The 22,435-nt window shown below is 35.3% G+C and overlaps 1 protein-coding gene and 1 long non-coding RNA gene across 3 annotated transcripts in view; one reads left to right on the plus strand and one right to left on the minus strand.

Moving 5' to 3' along the window:
* Positions 1–12,549, plus strand: part of sowah (ankyrin repeat domain family member sosondowah) — a 164,375-nt gene extending 151,826 nt beyond the window's left edge. The window contains exon 6 of the mRNA XM_074176543.1: positions 1,903–12,549. Coding sequence (XP_074032644.1) covers positions 1,903–2,055 — 153 coding nt within the window. The 3' untranslated portion in view covers positions 2,056–12,549. The remainder of the gene's footprint in view (positions 1–1,902) is intronic.
* Positions 12,550–13,208: 659 nt separating this feature from the next.
* Positions 13,209–22,435, minus strand: part of LOC141482744 (uncharacterized) — a 28,505-nt gene continuing 19,278 nt past the window's right edge. The window contains exons 2-4 of one of the 2 annotated variants that reach the window (XR_012465698.1): positions 18,849–21,684; positions 13,699–13,851; positions 13,209–13,634 (exon numbers count right to left, since the gene is read on the minus strand). This is a non-coding gene — a long non-coding RNA (uncharacterized lncRNA). Of the gene's footprint in view, positions 13,635–13,698; positions 13,852–18,848; positions 22,343–22,435 lie in introns of those variants that run through there. The other variant, XR_012465697.1, reaches the window with a different exon arrangement.

The raw sequence follows: 22,435 nt of genomic DNA on the forward strand, positions 1-22,435 counted from the left end.
GACTGGAATATCTGATGTTTAAGCCGTGGTCGTATTGGCTTTATGTAGGAATTTACAATAATTCTACAATACCCAAATTTCTCGGTCAAGCAAAAATTCACAGGCTTGTCAAATCAATACGACCAAATGCCTTTGCTATAGATTCCTCTGCAATAAATCTGGATTAGCGTTGACATCAACGTTAGTTTCAGTAACATCGGTTGTTAGGAAACATCCTTTAAGGTGTCGTGTAATCATGGTGAAAATTCCAGATAGAAACATAATTTGAAAGGTAACAGGATAGACTCCATTTTTTCACATGGAGAAACTGTGGTACTGCCGAAAACTCGGCTTAGAAACGATACCTGTGCGCAAGTAGCGATTCACGTTGGAAAAAATGGCATACCCAATCAATGTCACCAAAATCTGGCGGTCATTATCAACTTTGAACTCATTTCTTTTGTTGAAGTATCAGTTGGATTGTCAGCAAGCAATATTTCCAGGTTAGTTGATATTCCAGTGTTATAGTTGAATCAGTTCGATGAAAAGCGGAATGAATGAAACCCTTGAAGTGCCGGTATCAATGTTTTGTTGATGTTTGAGAGAAAAGCAGTAAAAAGAGTTCTTTCCGATAGAACCTACTATAGTTTGGAAGAACATTATGCGGATAGATTAGAATGATAGGTAGACCAAAACTATACACTGTACACCTTCCATTGTTTGTTATATTTCAATTTCAAATAAGTGACCGATTGTTTTTATTTAATTCAATTTTATATGGTAGTGACTATTTTTACACATTCATCATATGTTATTGATTTAATTACATTTATACATACACGCTTTGTCAACAAGATGTTATTATTTGATATCAAATGATGGTTTGATTGATTGATTGATTGATAGTTTTTTTGCCTAGTGTTGATTGTATGAGTATTAGCCTATTGAAGGAAATCGACTCTTATTTTGGAAAACATTGACATAAATTTCCATCATGTACAAGCAGGGTAAAGTTAGTATTTCTAATTTTTTTAAAAAAGTTCTACAGGAATATACTATTATTACGATGTTTAATAAACGTTAATAAACAGTATGAATCTAAAAGTCAACAGAAACGCTGTTCTCCCCTTACATGTTGAAGCTGCCAACATATGACCGAATAATATACCGACTTTTCATTGTCCTTTTTTTCATGTCTGTTAAAAAACAACCCGCGCATTAGCCGGTGTTGCACGATCTTCAGTTTTTCCTGGTGAATACACCGCGTCTGAAATTGTTACATCGTGCGAATTAATCTACCTCGTGGGCTATTTTCTCGTGCATTATGGGTAATTTGAGTGTTCTTTGTTGTGAACGATATTTTGCCTGTAATGATATGCTTCCGTAATTCGATATTGAAGATTTAATGGAATCTTCGACCGAAAATCAAAGGGTCGCTAATAGCTTTCGTGATTTTCTATCTCGGAAGTTGGCTACCCAGATAGGTAGGCTGGTGAAGATTCGACTCGCTTTGAAAGAGCAATTTTGACATTCAACTTGTTCGTTCGAGATAATAGTGAACAGTAAATTATTTGAAGGTGGTTGACAATGCTTCACGGTGAATTTGATTAGTTCGGACTTCCATTGTCTAATGTGAAATGATTTGAAATCTCTGAAATAACAAATAAAAAATAAAAGTAAAAAGAATAGCTGAAAGTAACATTGAGAAAAATTTTTAAGGCAAAAGACCCTGAAAATAAATTATAATCTTTTAATTTTTTTTGTTAATGTTTATATGAAAATCATCATGAAATCACTTCGAGAATAGTTGGATTTTGACAATACTAACGTTTTTAGCAATAGTATTAGTATGTCTCACTCTTTTTTTTTGTTACTAAATTTTGCGAAATAATGAAAAGTAATACTGTTTTTCTTTTGTTACAGGACCCATTCACGGTAAGTTGGATGTCATGTATCACATGTAGCAAACCTACTTATGAACAGGTAAAGATGATATTGCACATCCATTGGATTTTACTAAGTTGCTACTTTTCCAATTTCACCACTACCTCTCACTTACGAACAATAAAGATCTAAAGAAATTAACTTTAAATGTTCAAGCCAGTCTCAGATATACCTACACAGTAGGTTGAATGGACTGATGCCTATCAGAAAACAACTACTCCACTGGGTAATGATGAATCTTCACCCATACACCATCATCTAGCCTTCTCAGTTGTTCTTGTAAACTGACGTAAGACTGCATAAAAACTAACCGCTAGCCACCACTGAAGAGGGGAGTAATTGAAACGTTGGTTTAGAAAGTACAACGTATTTGTGAACCTGAGAGCCTTCCTGAGGAACTCAGTCACCTGAGAAATACCTTCCAAGGGCATGGGTACCTAGAAGGGGAATTTAAGCGGACCATAAAACCCAGGGAAGACAATGGCACTAACGCCAAAGTAAACCTGGTCAAGGGAAAAGCTATCCTTCCCTATGTTGAAAATATTACAGAAGGATTGGGGAAATTTCAGAGAAATAAGACGTAAAACCAATATTCAGACCAATAAAAACTATCTAATAAAGTCAAAGGTCAGCTGAGGGCCCCAGAGAACCTTTAGCAATACCCTGGGTGTATCGGATTCCTTGTAGCTGCGGGTTACAGAAGGATTGGGGGAATTTTAGAGAAATAAGAACTCAAACCAATATTCAGACCAACAAAAACTATCATATAAAGTCAAAGGTCAGTTGAGGAGTCCAGAGAACCTTTAACAATACCCTGGGTATACCGGATTCCTTTTAGCTGCGGGTTGGTCTACATTGGAACCACGAAAAGGAGTGTAGGTATCCGCCCTGCTAAACACAAGAGAAATTGTCTTTTTCTCACTAATAGAAGAAAATGTTGCCGTATGAAAGTTTGAGTTTCATCTCATTTTTCATTGATGACTCAACTTCACGTCTCTATTGCTTCAATTTTTCACCTGCTCTTCTTGTGCAAACTGAAAACAGCCGTCTATCAAGACTAAGCTCGGGAGTTACAGTAATTTTCCATTACTTTCTTTTCTGCCATAGAAAAATAATGATGTGATAATAGTAGACGCATAAAATGAAAGAGCGTGAGAACAATCGACAATCGGATATATAAATTATACACCTCATTAACCGGCCAACTCGATGTTCTACCACGAAATTCTTTATGTAAATAAAGAGTTCCCTTACGCAAAACATTCGTTTCGGAACGATTTGCGGCCATTTTGGAACAACAATGAGAATTCGTTAGCGCGTGAAGAAACACTGTGCGATTAGCAAATCAAATAACGGCAATTAAGGCTCTTATGGCATCACGAAAACACGATTCCTGTTTTCGAAATAGGAAATGATAGTTCCACCGCCTACTGGATTGTGTGCTAACATGGGCGCCGATATAGCCACAGCAGTGTAAAGTTGTCGAAAAATGGAAAACATTTGTTTGGCGGTAATCATGTCATTTAAAATCTATGAAATAGCCTGAAGATGAGAAAACATTCTTAGCAAATTATTTCTGTTTATGTCAAAATCATAGTCATTATTTTTCTGAATAATACAATTTACTATAAGTTTTACACAATAAGGGTTTTTCTAAGAACGTGACATGCTGTATAACAGATAGGCTGCATCCTCCGATTTTTAAAAAGAATTTAGGTCCACTGACGTATTTTCACGTGTAGATTACGAATCCAAGAATGAACATAGTAACAGCTTTCCAAAGGTATGAACATTGCAAATTCTCAGCCCTCTTTTCACACAAAAAATACATAAAAGCACAAGAGTTTATTTATTACATCAACTTTAACAATCATTTCACCTTCTCCGACACTTTTCATTGCTTGTTCGTAATTTTTTGGCCAGAAACAACACCATTATCATGCCCCAGATTTGGCCCTCTGCGACTTTTCCTATTCCCAAGATTGAGAAGACCCATGAAAGGACAGCATTTTGCGACGATTGAGGAGATAGAAACTGAATCGCTAAGAGAGCTCAAATACATACCAGAAAAACACAAGCTAAAGAATACTTTATCTGAGGGTGATCACTTTGAAGGAGACAAAGTAAAAATTGATGTATAAATAAATATTTTTCAAAAAAAATGGGTACAGAGGGTTATGAGCATCTCATTGTGAACCATAGTATAATTTTTGTTGGTTTTCACAGCCGTGGGTGGTGTAGGGAGAAATACTAAAGAAAAATTATGTTCTTACATCATATCCGATGGTTGGGAGACCATCGATTGGATACGGGGGGTTATGAACACCTTACTGTGAACCACAGTATAAATTTTGTTGATCCTCACAGGTATAGGTGGTATAGGGCATAATACCGAAAGATTTTCTATGGTTCCATCAAATCCAATGGTTGCAAGGCTTACAGTCGGTTTGGTACCTTATGTGAACCATTTTCCACTTTTATAGTTGATCGGAACCATTCATCAAATGTTTTCTGTTCATTCCGCCCAGATTGACCTTTGTATTTTAATAACCTTCCTCTAATAATCACACCTGTTTCAAACGAAACAATAAAAACATCAGTTGTATGAAATGATTCTTTAATTGATATTATGGATAGGATAATGAAGAGGTGCATTTTTCATATAATCGTTTGAGGAGGTATGCGAACAGTTGTGTTATTAAAGACGAATTGAAAAAAACGGAAATGAATAAATAAGTGGTGCAAAAGATGTTGTTTATTATATCATTAATAACAACGAGATTGTCGTATTTTAATTATTATCGTTTTTTTATTCATATCGGTGATTGTTTTAATATTTAAATTGTCTGTAATAAATATCTGCGTGTGATAAATCATTTAGAGTATGAGTAAGTAATGTAAATTGGATTTGTTTCAAGGAAGAACACACCTGCGTAAATAGTTTTACTGGAGTGTGACTCCGGCAGATTGCTTTGTAATTATCAACTTCCGAAATATGAGGTTGAGACATGTCAATTGTTATTGCTGTTCAACAAACTCGCTACAAAAATTATTTTCAACCCAATGTAGACTTCACTGACTACACAGTAAACTTGTTTTTGTCAATTATTATACTATCCTCTTTTACCCGACCTACTTTTACAAAAATCGATAGTTACCTTATACAGGGTGAATCTTATTTTGGAACAGTTTACATTCATTAACAAAAAATCAAGGTTTCTTCATATAGTTGAAATTTCTCATAAAAAACTTTGGAAACATCTATGAAATCAGTCGGTTTGAGTTTCAAAAGAGAGAGTAAACGTTTCAGGACGTTGACCTACGAACCCATCAATGGCTTGTTGTTTGAGTGAGACAGAAAAAGACGTAGCTTACAGAACTAAAAATCAGATTACATTATTTGAAAATAATAGATGAAGTATCGGATAGGATAGAATTGACTTAGATTCTCGTACCAACTCGATATTGGCCAAACGGATCATTTTCTTCAAAAGTATGAAAGAACATAAATTAAATTCTTTGAATCAAAGAATCAACTGAACGTTTATCACATTTATAATACTCAGCAATGAGTATATTAAAAAAATCAGAACCTTTGCACAATGCCCAAAGAGAATTAAATAGTTCGACTTCAATAAATTTGTTTTCTAATAATGAAAGTGGTATTAGTTGAAGATTTTATGAATGGTTTAATGGAATTCATACAATAAACTATATTAATTACTTTTTTAATATAATATGGATTTTCATCAAGTATTGGCCAGTTCTATTTAATTATTTCGATTCTGTAAATGCTATCGACTTAACAAGAATGGTGACTTGATCTATATCGATTCCATGATTCAATTTGGAACAGTTTTGAGCTCTTTTCTTCGTGAAGTGAGCCGTCTTAGAGACACGAAGGATTCCAATAATCATTTTTCCAAAAATGTAAACCAGACGTTCATAAAATTATACATATTGTTTTACTCCATAAAATACTTGAGGATTTTCCTGCAGTGCTTGTGTTTTGTTTTAAAAAAAATATGTTTCAGTGCGACAAGTTTTGATCAACTTACAGTGGCTTACAGCTGTATACTCAAATTTTTTGTGTCAGATTTCTTCATATTTTGGATTATCTTTTCAGTTTCGTTTAAATAATATATAATTTTTGAATTAAATAACCATAATTTGTTGGGATATTTTGGGAAAAAAGATATTGCACATGAATTATTCGTATGTAAAACTATGAAAATGAGTCAAATACATCATATTGGAATTCAAAAATAGAGAAGAAATTTACTTAAAATATCGATATATTCTCAATGAAACCCCAAATATCATCTTAGTCATTCGCAAATTATTCGAAATAAGTATTTTTTCCATTTTAATTGTATATGATTGTGTCCCCAATTGTGTTCTCTAAGTATTTTGTTTAACATCGATACTGAAAAAAAGGATGACTTTTGAATCAGAGCTATACTTCATTTGTATTTCTGCAAAATTAACTATTACTTATTCTAAAGACAAACTTCAGTTGACATACTGGGTCAATACTTTATTCTTCATCCAAAAGATTAATTTTCAAAATAAACTTCTCCAACAAAATCATTTCTTGAGAAAAAAAGCATAGATTATCACTAATTCAACACACGGGGATACAAATTGTTTTATTATAAGCCATATTTTATCTAGAATGATTTATTCGATGAAATACTTGCTTTTTGAGTTATTAGCGACAGCATACCAAATATTTTTTCCATATTACAAGTCTGTTGTTTTTTGTAAGCATTTATGAGCTTGACGTGCTTATTGCCCTTCTAAAAAAATCACAACAGATAACAAGTCCAAGAAGATACGTAAAGCGTGGTAAATATTTTCGAAGAGAACTTTGCTTGAGAGAAATTTGATCTAAAGTGAAATGAATGAGACTAAAATGAAGAAAACGAATTTCTAAGAATGTTTAATTCAAAATATGAAAGTTGTTCAAACTGTATTTTGAGCATCAGGCAACGTAATACTTCAAAAATAATCCAATCATTTTTACCTGTCGCCTGCGGTCAAAAATTGTATGATAACCAATTTTTCCGAGTCCGAAACACGAATTCGCTCGTTCAATAATAATTTCTTATCTTGAAGCATGACCTTTTCACTTTCTCAAAATTAAATCGTTGCCAATTTCGAGTCGAACGAAAGGTGGACTCGAAGAGAAGCTCATCCATCATCATGTCTAGTTAGCGCGTCACATGGACGTTAAAAATAACATTTTATTTCTGAATGGATTGTTTGTGGTCCCTCCTAATGACATTTATCATTAATAGAACTGTTTTTGTGGCTCGGACCATTAGAAAATGGATATTATTTATGTCAGATGACACCGGTTGATAGTGTGTCTTCGTTTGTTTGTTTTTAGAAACTTAAGGAGGATTGTTTCTCGTTATGATAGCTATTTCGATGCGGAACAGGCTGGCAGGTGGAAAGGGGGAGTTTTGCCAACGATTTCAAGCTACTAAGTGAGATGTATTTTTTTATTTCTTCAGTGGTCAATGTAGATTTGTGAACATACCAGTTCCGCTGCAGTTTTACCAAAATATTCAACCAACAAGTAACCTTCTTCTACAGACCTGAAAACAGATACCAATACACCATGTCCAATGCACAAACTCCACAATTACTAATTTATCAAACTTCATAATAATAATAATATATTTATTGCCATGGGTTTCCTATGAAACACCAGCAACGTCAAATACAAAATTACAATTTACAAACACGCATATAAATAAATAAGTAAATACTAAAAATGATATCAAAATTACAAGTAAATGTAAAAATATTTATCATCACTTAGAGTACGTTCAATTGTGGCTGTTACAAAAATAGAAGAAAGTATGCATATTCAACCCATACATTACACTTTACAGACATTGTAAAATTCGTCAAGTGAATATAGGGGATTTTTAGTCAGATAGTTCAAAGTTCGTTGGAAAATACCCATGGTATTGATTTCTTTGAAATGTGGAGGCAGTGCATTATATATTTGCGTAGATGCTTACTTCCTCTTGCTACAATATTGCAAATGTATTAATTATTTGCCGGAAATTTGTGCAGGTATTTTTAGCGAATATTACGAAATTATATATCTAGGCACAATGATCAGTCATAATTCCTAGATTAGAAAATAATTGTCCACAAGAGGTATCATTTTTGAGGTTAAATTTGTTTTTTTTCTGATAGAAGAATATATTCTTGGATGTTGGTGCATGACACCAAAATATTACGCTATAATCAATCACCGAATGGACATAAGCGAAATGAAACATTTTGATATTGTTAATACTTATGTGATCCCTGAGGTATCTTATGACACAACAAGCTGACGTTAATTTACCCATTACTGCTTTTACTTGATCAGTCCAACGCAATTCTATATCTATCATAATCCATAAAAATTTGGAGGAAAATGTTTCAACTATTTCGTCTATATTGATATGTAGTGGGGCTTCCGTACTGTTTCTGAAATGTATATTATTGGTTTTATTTTCATTGATTAAGAGACAGTTCTTTTACACCACTCAACAACTCGAGACACTGTTACATTAGATGTTTCATTCAGAGAATTAATATCCCTCTGACACAACAGCTGAGATGTCGTTAGCGAACAGAAAAACTGAGCTGATGTCTATTTGGGGACTTATGTCGTTGATAAATATCAAGAAAAGTATTGGACCGAGTATGGAGCCCTGAGGCACTCCTATGACAGTTTATACTTTTTCGTAGTAGGATACCGAAGATTTGAAATTATTTTTAGATTAGATACCGACTATTTGTGTTCGGTTGCTGAGGTGAGATTTTATTAGATCATTGGCTTTTCCTCTAACACCATACCGCTCTAGTTTTAGCATTAGTAGCTCATGATTAATGAGGTCAAAAGCTTTCGTTAGGTCGAAATAAATTGCAGCTACTTCATTACCTTTATCGAGTTGATCAAATATATGGTTGAGTGAATCATAAATTGCAGATTTGATGGATCTATTAGGGAGGAAACCGTACTGATCCATTACAAATATATAATTTTCAATAAAATACGACAATAGCCTATTGTGAATGAGGCGTTCAATTATTTTTAAATAAGCTGACAGAATAGAAATTGGTCTATAGTTTGATATTTCATTTTTTTCTCCTTTCTGCAAACTGGCACAATTTTGGCAATTTTCAATGCATCAGGAAATATTCCAGTAGAGAAGCATTCATTTATTATATCTGCTAGTGGATGACAAAATTAGGATCCCTACACGTTTAACTATAACAGTCGGTATCTCATCAACACCAACTGATATTATTGATAGCAAAGCGACGTCACGAATTTATTCCTAACCATTCCTGCAGAAGATCCTCACAAGATCATATTGAGATATCATTTTGAGTTCAGTGACACAATATATAACAACAAAAAATGCCTTTCAATGGGTAATCCTTCGAGCTCCCCCTTCGCTGAAATTTCCATGGGCAATTTTGAGAAAACTCTTCAGCGTCTTCCAGTTTTTCAAAAATATATTAACTGGTAAAGGTATGTTGACGATGGTCCAGCGTGCCCCACAGGCCCAAAATTCTCGTACCGCTTACAATTTAATACACAAAAGTTATACTGAAAAACACGTTTTGCAATTTTGTAAACTGTTGTGTAAAAATCACAGAATAATGACTTGTTCAACTGACATTGAAGTTTCCAATTTTTTTAATTTCAGTGTATCAGCTTGAGTAATTAGATATTTTGTGTTATGAAATGTAATGTTTTTTTTTTGTAATAATTCCATTTCTGTTCTGTTTCATGTTTCCTCTTCAACATCTGGAACTGTTCTGACAAAACGAAATATCAAGGCCGTAAGTACTCATTTCATTATTTTATTTTTTTTGTTTCTGCATTTGAATCTTTTGGAAGGAATCTGAAGTTTCTTTATCTTTTCCGGGACTTTCCACCTTTCACAACCTAATGAAATAAAAATTGTAATGAAGAACTCTGAACGGGGATAAAAAGAGCAAACTTCAAATCAATCATGAATTCAATGTGTTTTTCTCAAAGAAAACTGCTCTGTACATCAGTTACTATAGGGTCTTTTTGATTAAAAATCAGCCATATTTCGCAGTCCCTTTTTGAAAGTGCGCGAAAACTAACAGCGAGATTACATCAGAAATAGACACATCGGAAAAGTCTAGGGATATTTTTATAACATACTAAATATCATAAAAATAAATGCATGAGGTCGTTTAATTTCGATTAAATTGGTACACTCGACCACCCTGTAGATTTCTTTGGGATGAACAAAGCCTGCAAAAACGGTAACTAATCTTTTATCAAGTTTTTTACAAACTGTAGGTTTTCGTCTAAATTGAATAATCTGAAAGTGTCGAGTTTGTACATTCTATGCAGTTCTTGCTCAGCAATTAAACTGGAAATATTGTGCTTTAACATGGAACGCCATCACTTACCATTGGCTGAGATGAATAGAGCTGTAGGGCTTCTTCAAGGTGGCATGCGACAAAATGATGTAGCTCTTCGTTTGGGGGTCTCCCAAAGTGTTATCAGTCGATTGTGGCGGCGTTTCCGTGAAACTGGCAGTCCAGCCGAACAACATCCAGGGCGAGGACGCGCTACAACTGCAGTTCAAGACCGATTTTTGGTCTTAACCGCAAGAAGACAACCGACAATCACAGCACCTGAGTTGGTTAACGTGTTGCAGCAGACGCACCAGGTAACCATTGGTCGTGATGCTGTCAGAAATCGACTGCATGAAGCAGATCTCCACAACAGAAGGCCACTTAGATGTCCACCTTTGCCGAGAGGCAATCGCGGTAGAAGATTAGAGTGGTGTCAAGAACATCAAAACTGGGATGCAAATGATTGGGCCACAGTTTTGTTTACAGACGAATCCAGATTTGGATTTCATCCAGATTCTCGTCGAGTAAGACTGTGGAGACGACCTGGAAATAATGAACGTTTGAGACACGTCCAGGAAGTCCACACATACAGAGGTGGTACAGTAATGCTATGGGGCGGAATCATGATCGGCGGCAGAACCGATCTCGTTTTTCCAAATCGCTCCCTCACAGCTCAACAGTACCTCGACACCATTCTTCTACCTATCGTCCGTCCGTTTGCTGGTGCTGTTGGTGAAAACTTCCACCTAATGCACGATAATGCTCGTCCACATGTCGCGCGTCTAGTGACTGACTGGCTCACCAACGAAGGAGTTGATGTATTGCCATGGCCAGCACAATCACCGTACCTGAATCCCATCGAGCATGTGTGGGACATGCTTCATCGAAGAATTACTCCGTATATGGGGAACATTCACACAACGTTTCAATTGAGAGAGCTTTTAATCGCTGAATGGGCAAATGTACCTCAACAAGACATTGACAATCTCATTTTGTCGATGCACGATAGATGTAGGGCCGTAATAAACCAGTGTGGAGGCCATACTTTGTACTGATTCCAATTTTTTTTGTATTATGATTTTTTTCGGGGTGCCAAAGAAGAGCCATATTTTTTTTTAGTTTTGCTTATATGCGCACTCAGTATTTTTGACCATTTAATAAATTTTGTTGTAAGTTACATTCGTTTAATAATCACCCGTCAATTTTTTTTTCTCTAAAGCGATCTAAAAAAAATTATTGCCATTTTTAAAAATATCCCTAGACTTTTCCGATGTGTATAGAATATTCTCAGAATAGAATGGAATACAACTGATCATTAATGAATATCACTTTGAGAGGCCAAAACTCTAAATATACATTCTTATATCTGGTGAAAACTACATTTCAAACAGTTTGCTTTGAAGATGGATCGTACTTGGCTTCCCATCTTAAAAATTATGTAGAAAATCTCAATAAACTGATGTCACAGAACACCTTACCTGTTGAAGAAATTTGAAAATGAGGAAACTCACAAAAAAGAAATGAGAAATATTGCAATTTTTCAATCCTTTGAAATAATTAAATACGACAAATTACTGATAAACATATTTTTTTGAAAAATATTCAATTTACGTTAACAAGAAGTTTCCTTTTTCTACAACTGTATAAATAAATCCATGTCAAATTTTCAGTTTTCCAGATTGTGGAGATTGAGTCCCAGAAAAGGGCAATAAAACGATATAATTATTTCATATTCGACTTGAAAGTTTTTCAAAAACTAAGAGAAACTAATTCTCTATCCTGCCAATAATTATATGTAATGTAATAAAAATTCTACCAAAAAACAATTCAACATTTTTTTTGTTTCTTTCACAAAGGTAACCCCTTACTTTCAACCCTTTTATTGTGCCCTTCGACGCAAGACAACATAATAAATGCATTTCGACGAAGAAAAAGAGTCGAAACAATAAACCATTTTGACGTTAGTCCTTTTTAATGTCGGTACCTGCATAAAAATGCCGTCGTCCTCACAAAGTAAAACGTTTATATATTTCATTTTTATTCTTTATCGCGCATACTTGCGTCCTGGACATTGTCATGACAACTGCGATACGAAAAACGTATTATGGCTTGTAGTGAAATTATTACAAAGGCGCCAAACATCGGACTCCACATTAGTGCTGTGGAAATTTAATTTACGTGGTGCGAAACAGGGCCGGACTTGGACGATGGAAAATATATGGCGGCTAACATTCTGCTTGTCGATCATCTGATCAAAACTCAATATTTTGATCTATTATATCAATATTAACAGGGAAGGTACATAACTTTTTTTGGCAATTTTGTGTTTTCAATTTCCTGAAATCAAAAACCGTTTCAAAATAAATCGGATAAGAAGGGAAAATACCAAATTTGCCCAAAAATGTTACGGCGTTTGAATAAAATTTCCGAATGGACCTATCCTAGTTATCAGTAACACTTTCTTATGAAGTACTTCAAAAAACAAAAGATATGTTAATTGAAAATAAAAATATCCTTCTTCTGGGAATCAACTCTGTCGCCTTTTTCGAATCCTTTCAGGACAAACTTAAATTTTGTGACTTTATTTACCTGGCAAGAAACGAATTCAGACATTCAATTTTCAACTATTCAACAAGTCATTCGAAAAATCTAATGCTTGTGAATATCAGATCAAATACTAGATGATCTATAAGGTTCACAAGCTGACACACAGATGGCTCTGAATCCACATGAATTCTACTTAACCCTAACCTTCAAAAGATACGTCTACGGACTATTAGTTTGTTGCATAGATCGTTTTGTGTGAAGCGACTTTTGTTAGTTTGAAAAAAATGGATAAAAATGAATTTCGTGCGCTAATAAAGCATTGCCTTTTGGCAAAAAAATACTGTTGAAGGCTAAGCTAGGCTTGATTAACATTATTCTGACTTTGCATTAGTGAAAGTTTCTCCCATTCTCTTCTGAAGTGTTATAGTATAAAAATTTTAAGTTCCATAGGAAAATGAATCATTATCACCATTACTACCATCTCACAATTCTTCAGTAAACACCAAATCCTATAATCCGTGTCTGTCCTCCAAGAAACGTTCATCCCACGAACACCTCGTTTCCTCTCTCTTCCCGTGACTACCAGAAAGAAACGACCGATCGCAGCTACAAAATTTTTCGTTCGAATGTGGGTTAGTTTTCGTTCGTCTGTCCGAATTGGAATTGTCATCATGCCGAGATCTGATAAGGAGTAGCTTTTAGGGGGGCTGCCGCGCGACGGGGGGCTGCTGCGCCTGCGGGGAGTCCTAAAACAAACAGCGTGTCCCACCGTTATGACTCTACGTAAAGGATTTCCTACTGAGCACTTACTTTATTCTGATTTTTTTTTTCGTTTTCTCGTCGACCGTTGAATATGCATATCGTCTGCGTTGGTATATGTATGCGTGGTGACGACTCGCATGTTCTGAGTGGTAATGAAGCTTGTTTCACTTCCTCTTTTTGTAGTTATTTCGCAGAACAAAACTGAAACAAATTTGAAATTCTATTCATGTTTCACCCAATTATATAGATTGGCAGAGACAGTCCTGTGATTACGAATGAATGTACTGGATTTTCCTTCATTTTCTAGGACAAAACGTAGGCAAAGTTATTATACAGCGTGTTCCATTAGCTTCTAAAGAAAATTACTAATTGAAATGAACGTTTCAATGAAGAAATCGAGGATATCTACTAAAATGAAATAAGACTATTTGCTGAAGAAAGAGGAGTTGATTTTGGATAAAAGTAATCAAGTGAAATAACAATGAACCTCACATTTCAGTCAGATAATTGTCAGTTTACAGGGTGACATATACGTTTCTTTGCCAATGAATCTATCGTAGGCCCTTAGTTTTACCACAACTTCCAAATACGTTTTGAAACGGGCAAATTGAAATTTTAGTATCGTGATAATGCCAAAATAGATTCGGCCTGAAGGTCATCGATTTTTGGAATTTCTTCCTGACCTTTCGCTTGTGCGAGTAGCCAGCTTCTTCGCAAAGCGTATTATGTTGACTTAGGTAGTTTGGTGTGATAATACCTGTACATGGTTTACGTATACTATCCATGACATTCATCGACCCATTTCTACTTCTACCTGCCATTCTATCTGATATTCTTGAACTTTTCAGAATGGGATTCTATATTCTGTTGAGGTTCACAACTTCTTCTTTTTTGTTGACATGTGTGTTTCTTTCATGCTTTTTTAGCCTTGCTCCCAAGGATCTTTTGGTGGTTTCGATATTGAGGACAAGAGTTTGAGCTGTCATCGGCGAGTATGATCACCTGATTTAGGAACACGTTGCTAAGTGATACTTTGGCTACGCTTGTGAGTGAGATTTTGATACTCTCAGTCCATTTATCAACGCAGTCTAATAGGCATAAACTCCTAGAGGTTATTTGTGATCACTAACATTTCCACGAATAGTAACTCCTCATTATTTCCAATTCTCGAATACTTTTATCATCAGCGATGGAATAATTGGAAAACAAAAATACAATATATTGCTTTGCTGATGACAGCACAATTGTCTCGTCACTCCATTTAGATTCCAGAACATCGACTGCGGGTACACATCTTTACCGGCAGCAGGAGGTTGTATATCTTATTGAGTATCTAGAAGTGATTTCCAGTTGAGGTGGAAGTAACCAGGTTCAATTCAAACTCAATATTCAAGGTAGTCCTATGCCTAAAATTCCTTTGTATCCACATATCTCCTTATAAACAGATTAGCTCTGAAGGGAGACAGTGGTTTTTCTATGGCTGTGCCTTCTTTTTTTCTGTAGAGGTAGTTGTTGAACTGGGATCAACTCTGTTCCATGTAAATTTTCATTAGCTATGTGTACTCCCCAATAACTTCTCCAATAAGACTATCAACCCTCAGAAGATCCCTCAAATATTCAAACTGTTTGGTTAGCCTCATGGCAGAGACAGTTAGTCGACCCGACTTTTTTGGCTTGTGAATTTCAGGTAGTCGTATATTTTTTAGGAACTGTAGGATCAGAAATGTATAAATTTCTTTCCAAAGCTCGTTGAGATCAAATTGTGAGAAGGTATGTTCTTCACTTCAGAAACCATCCTAGACAATGGTTCCTTGGTGTGAAGTTTTGTAAAAACCGCTGAATTCAATTCGATTTGTACAATATTTTATTTATTTTTCCGACATTTCTTCTATAAAATTTTCCATGTTTGTGTTCCCAGGCGATTGTTCTAGTTTCATTTTGGTAGTTATACAGTTGGGTGAGAGCTGGAAATGATGTTCTTTGTTTATGGCACCAAGTTCCAATGCTACGCAAATCTATTCTCATTCGCAAGTTATGAGTTCATCAATAATCATCTGTCTGCCCATAAGGATATGATTCGCTCATTTGTGTGAGGCCTCAAATCAAAATTATTCACACATTTTGAGCATATAGGTTGGTCACCTGACCTGATGGTTAGGTTAGGTTAGGTCTAAAGTCAGTGGTCCTGGTGAAGGGGATTAACACAGTTTTGCTGTCAAATTCTCCTTCAATGTCAATAAATACAGCCACCGCAGTCTCCATGTTGTCAAGGGATTGGGTTATTTCCTCAACAAGGTTGTTTAATGGTAAATCTGTCGATTTGTTTTCACCAACAGGTAGTGCTACTACATTTGGTTTTCAATGGACTGTCCCCACAACTCCTCACGAAAACAGTATCTACATCATTTTTCAAACTAAATCTGTTCTTATGGCCAGTTACAATCCCTGGCCACTTCCTTTCCACGTTTCTCTACACCTAATCAATCACGAACGTGTCATATCACCGAGACGTTTCGAGTCGAATTCTTCGGCAAATCTCATTACATATTCAGTAATTTCGTATCGATACCTTCGTGTCTGAGAGGCAGGTGCCTCCCGCCTCAGCCGGTGTTGCGTTTCGTCCAGAACCAGGTGATCGTGAATGACAGAGCTCCGGTCGCGATTCATAACTCGGCCACTAATTGAACAAAACGGCCTAGAAGTATCGCCTGTCGTGTCAGTGTTAGTCGAGTCGAATGAAGGAGCTTCAAAGAAAGTATGATGAGTTGGTAAATTATAAGTGGTTGTTGTGGTTGTGCAGCGAAAGTGTTTTTTCTTTCGTGTAATTCAATGTTTATATGGGATTAGTTGTTTTGAAAGAGTTTTTTCTTTCAGTTTATGTTTGAAAGTTACTCCTGTACATGATCTACATCGTTGTTTATTTCAAAATGAATTACTTTATTCCTTTCTTTGAAAAATTCCCATATTTTTTTGTAGGAGACCAAAATTTGTATTCTACTAAAATTATTCTCCTAAAAGTATACCCTTTCAATTCATACAAGATTCCTATGGCTGGGATTGGATTAAATGAGTGAATGAATGTCATTTCGAATTATCATCGATGACATGAGTAGATTCAACTCATTGGAGTAATTTCATGAATGAATTGAATGGTTCATCTTGTAATGTCACCCAAATCAGATCAGAGGCAATAAGTCAAGTATCTTATGCCAAAAATCGATGTCCGCCATTGAGGATAACGAATAAGTGAGTAATGTCCGTATTCAAATTTGATTACTTTATTCAATAGCACAAATTTCACTATCACTTTCCTTGTTCTTGAATTATTTTGCGAATTCATTCTTGTATGTTCTACGAATTCCTCATCAGGTTTATTGGATGTTACTGGAGTTTTTCCAACACCTCAGCACGTGTTTCGATCACCAAGTGATCATCTTCAAGAGGAAGATCAGTTTGAGGTTCCAAACAGTGCATCACAGGTTAATTGGAGATTGACGACATGATACGAAAGTCTAATCACGACCTAGAGCCATGTTAAGCAGCAGAGTCAATCCACCTTCAAGTAAACAACTTGTGAGGAAAAAATACTTGGTCTAGATGGATACAAACACATAATCTTTGACGGCGAATAAAATGTTTTTATTTTCATTTTGCTGTTGGCAAATTTGGAAAGAGAGAAATTTTTTGCTAATTTGATGTTGGTTTTGTCCTGTTAGGCGTAGAACTTTTCCAGATAAACTCGTTAGTCTGTCCTTTCTATACTTTTGAAAAACTCTCAACATTTTCAGATTTGGAAGCTCGTAATACACAAATATTAAATGAAATACAATTTTCCAACGGTCAATCGATTTTTTCCTTCCAAAGTTAGTAACTAAAATTTTCAGTGTAAAATCGGAATGTTGAAAAAGCAAGTTTCAATGAAAAGGTTCAAACAAAACATCACAATTTGGTTATAATAAAAATGGCATAACTGTGCATATGCAATGCATACCAACACTACCACTAAAAAATGATGAATTTTTATATCGGCGAATTCGCCAAAATATACTTTAAATTTTGTATAGGTGCTGACTAATTGTTTGGACCACTTCTGTCTTTAAATTAGCATGATTTCATCGTTTTGAATAGCGATTCAGAACAATCGCTTGTTTAGGTTCAGATTATGAATGCATGCGAATTTTATTCAAGTCTCAACTCCATCAGTTCGAATTTGTAAATATGCCGTATTTCAAAAATTTGAATAACTCATTATTAATTTGTTGAAGTTCTTTCCAAATATGGATTTCCACTGTCTAAATCTGAACGACCAAGGTTTCGGGTTTTACACCATTCTCAAGTTTTCTAGCACTATTCACTACTGAGTAATATCAGTAAATTAAATAAGTGGAAATTAGACAAAGTATTTTATTCCTATATCTAATACAACATATAGGGTCTTACTCCAGGGTTATATGCATTGAATCTTGAAACTCCTGATCGTAATATCCAAAAACCATCAACAAAACAACGAATTTCTTCTTTTCACTCCTCTGATATATGATCCAGCATTACAACAATCTTCATCGGCAGTTATGTAGGATCTAGGTGCTTCGATAGTCTAGCCAGATGTAGAAAGATTATCTTCACTTTTGGGATCCGACTTTGATTTCTATTTCTTACTGATAACTTCAATTACAACCTTGTTTCTTATTCAATTTAGGTTAAAACGTCTACTACAGCTTGATTTTGATCTGACCCAAATCACAACGTCGACCATGACCCAAATTACAACGTAGAACACAACCTTGATTTCGCCCTGAATTTGCCTTAATTTGCCTGGCAGAATGTTTCCAGTCTGCTTGGTGATTATTAAAATTTCTAATTGAATCACCACAAAATTTTTCTCACGTGAAATGTCATCCTTCGCTCATGGGATCTGTTTCTGTTCAGAACCCAGGCAATGTTACCACCGGTTCCATCAATCATTTCAAGCATGTAAACTTCACGTTAATCACTATGACTGAAGAAAATGAGAATATTTGATATCAGTTTGTCTACCCAACCATAAAATGAATGATTTCATAATCATTGAGTTGCCGCAAACAGTATGTAAAAATAGGAAATGGAATCAGCGAAGAGAAATTTATAAAATATAGAGTACCACAAGGTACAGTGCTAGTACCACTACTTTTTTCATTATATATAAATAGTCTACTCACCATCCATGAAACTACAGGTGAAATCGTGAGCTTCGCTGATGACACTGCCATTCCATAAACTGCAGAAACCTGGGAGAGTCTGAAAATAAAAATGGAAAACGATCTGTTAAATATTATCAATTGGTTTGACCATAAGTTGTTTAGCGTAAATTCTGACAAAACTTTTTATATACCTTTTTCGAGTTACAGAACTAACTTACCCAAGTTCAAGGAACTCACACTGGGAAAAACCAATCAACAGATTACCATCAAACAAGCAGAAAGAGTCCGATATCTAAGGGTTACAATAGATTGTCATTTAAGATGGAATCATCATATCGATGAAGTAACTAAAAGTCTAAAACCATTGTTGTGTAGATTCAAATGCTTCAAAAGAATATTAGATACTCGTTCCCTCAAAACTCTATACTATGCTCTCGTGGAGTCACGACTGCGATATGGTATCCTTAGCTAGGGTGGTGTACTTAATACCCATCTTCAAAAACTTGAGATGGTACAGAAAAAAATTTTGAAAATAATTTACCAAAAAAATATACGTATCCGTCAAAAAAGCTTTTTGAGGATGCAGCTTTCCTCAGCGTCAGAAAGTTATATTTACACGACATAGCAATTTTCATAAGTAAAAATGAATACACCCTTCAACAGTTAGAGCATAGTTATACCACAAAAAACAAAGCAAAAATGTTCGTACAAATACAGACAACAAAAAAATCGGTGGGACAACGTTGTTTCAGTTTTTTAGCAAAAAAATTCTATAACTTTCCAGACGATATGCATAAAAATAAGCTAATGAAAGTCAACTCGATACCACTAATAAAAAATATATTCAAAAAGTATCTCCTCAATATAGATCATGAAATAATATTAAATATAATTGATAACAAATAACTTATCAAAATTTCCCTACTTTCATCGCTATAGAAATGAACTGAATTCTCGATTCTGGTAACTACAATTAAGACTACCTTCATCAAATTACCTAAACCTCGAAAATTCTTTTTTACCTGAGGTGCCTCTTCAATTATGATTACCTGAAGCATATTACCTCACTTCTACATGAATAATAATACCTTCTCTTGGTTTTTTAAGTGTATTAATTTCCATTGATTCCAAATGATTCAGTTTCAAGTCTTCAAATTTCGAACTCTCGTTAAAAATATGATTTTCTTCTAAAAGATGATTTTAATTTGTTGATCTTTTTTCTCATTTACATAGCTCATTTGATGTTCTTGGATTCAATTCCTAAATGTTCTGCCTAAATGTTGACCAATATATATATTAGGACACGTTCCACACTTCAATTTATATATTCCTGATTTCTCGAATTTGGATGTTTTGTCTTTATTATTTTTAAGCAACTTTCCCAACGTAGTACTTCTTCTATATGCAATTTGAATATCTTGTTTTCTCAAAAATGAAAATACTTTTTTTGTTGTTTGTCCAAAATACTTTAAAGCTCTATAATTTTCATTTTGATTATCTAACTTAATAGTAAAACCGTCAGGAATCGAAATTACTATGGATCCTCATCAAGTAATGGCCGAATCAATTAAAAAATTAAATGGACAAAATAGTTAATATGGAATTTCAATAGCAGACAGGATTTTGGCTGTGATTTACAGAGTACTGTAGTAAAAATTTGAATAATTTGTTTGTTACAATCTACCAGATGGAAGGTTTTCGTTGTGTTTGCCTCGCAAACAGTATAAAGTGGAAAAATGAAATGTTACAAGAAGTCATCTTCCACTATGAACATTGAAATGTTCTATTTTTCAGTTTATTCCATTATCTCACCAACTCTTTCACCATAATACAACTTTGCCCGCACTATACCCGTCACTATCAAATTCCTTCCGCGGTCTCATCATTGGCTATCTGATGACGATCCGTCGGTCGAGACGCGCGATACTAATTGCCAGCGGCGGCGCAGCTGGGACACTTCGGACGTTATCATCGTCATCATCATCGTCATTATGCAAATGACACCTGGAGCACCCGTCCAAGTCACTGAGTACGCGGTAGCAGCCTTCAGGCACCCTCGACTTAGATACGCTCCGGAATCGGCTGCCCCATCGGTAATTTGGCACTTTAATAATCATCGTTGTCGAGGGGCCTGACCATCGGCGAGTGTGAAAACAAATGTGGATGGTTTTTGCGAGGATTTGGCTCAGACCACCGCTGGGAAGGTTCAGTACTTTATACTGCATATGTGTGGTTACGCCAATATTCAATGGTCAGGTAACAGTTATTGAAAAATGGTTGACATTTTTTTCATTTAAACCAGACAAAGGTATGCCCCCGATGCCCACTCCCGGGTTGTTAGCTCTGAAATGAAATCTTCCTGTTTGCAGAACATCTCACCTCTACTACTGATGGGCACTTCAGCAAGATTGACATCCGACCTACTGCGGCGAAAGCCAGCATTTAGGTGCTTTTACTTTCTAATCTGATATTTTATTGATTGTGACTACTTGATTATTGCATGGGGCCCCCAAAAACTAACTGGAGTCGCAAACAAGTGTTTCTCAGTGAATCTGCAAAAGAAATGAGTTTGAAATCTGGTTAAAAAGTTTTTATACTTACCGGAACCACCTGCTTGGTATATTTAACCAGTGGTTGATCATATGAAATAATTTGACAGCAAACAAAAAGGGGTTCCCGGTATTCCCTCTTCCAAAAGGGATCTGTTTCTAGGTAATTTCTTCACCCAATCATTTCATCTCACTGTTGCCATGGATTGGTTATCCCTCTGGCTAAGTGTAACTCACCTACTGTCCTTTCTGACCTAAGACCAATTTCAATTGTACCGTATCTCTCTAAAGTAGTGGAATCGATTCTGAAAAATCAGATTAATGAGTACGTCAATGAAAATCATATAATAACATTTGTACAATCAGGATTCAGACCTCAGACCACCACGGCTCTTCTATCGATTACAGACGATATTTTTCAAGCTGCAGATGAACAAAATTTGACCTGTTTGATACTTCTAGATTACAGCAAGGCATTTGACACTCTAGATCATGAGATATTGTGTGACAAACTTGTCCACTTCGGTTTTTCTCAGAAAGCAGTGTCTCTCTTAGAAAACTATCTGAAGAATCGTACTCAAAGAATTGTTGTGGATGAAGTTATTTCAGATGCTCTGTCGGTATTAAAGGGAGTGCCACAAGGATCTATCCTTGAGCCCTTGCTTTTTAGCTTGTATATTTGACATTTCTACTGCCCATAAGCTCAAGCTCAATTCTGACAAATCTGCAATAATGGTGTTTGGAGCTAAGAAGAACAGAGAGCTCACCAACTCTACCTTTCAAGTTCGCATCGAAAACGATATACTTCCGTGGATGAGATAAAAAATTTAGGATTGTGGTTTGATCTGGATCTCCGCTTTACTAAACATGTCAGCTATCTGAACCAATCTTCTTATAACAGCATTTTCCTAATCGTGATTTGCTCAACACAAACCTAAAACTTAGACTATGCCAGTCTCTGATTATGTCAAAAATTTCCTATTGCGACAGTATTTATGGACCTGCTTCAAAACAATCAGATGCTCTCCGACTACAGCGTATTCAGAATAGCTGTCT

Source organism: Leptinotarsa decemlineata, unplaced genomic scaffold (assembly GCF_025532065.1).
Source record: "Leptinotarsa decemlineata unplaced genomic scaffold, Ldec_3_MD MMD2_tig00001719_RagTag_RagTag, whole genome shotgun sequence".
Lineage (NCBI taxonomy): Eukaryota > Metazoa > Arthropoda > Insecta > Coleoptera > Chrysomelidae > Leptinotarsa > Leptinotarsa decemlineata.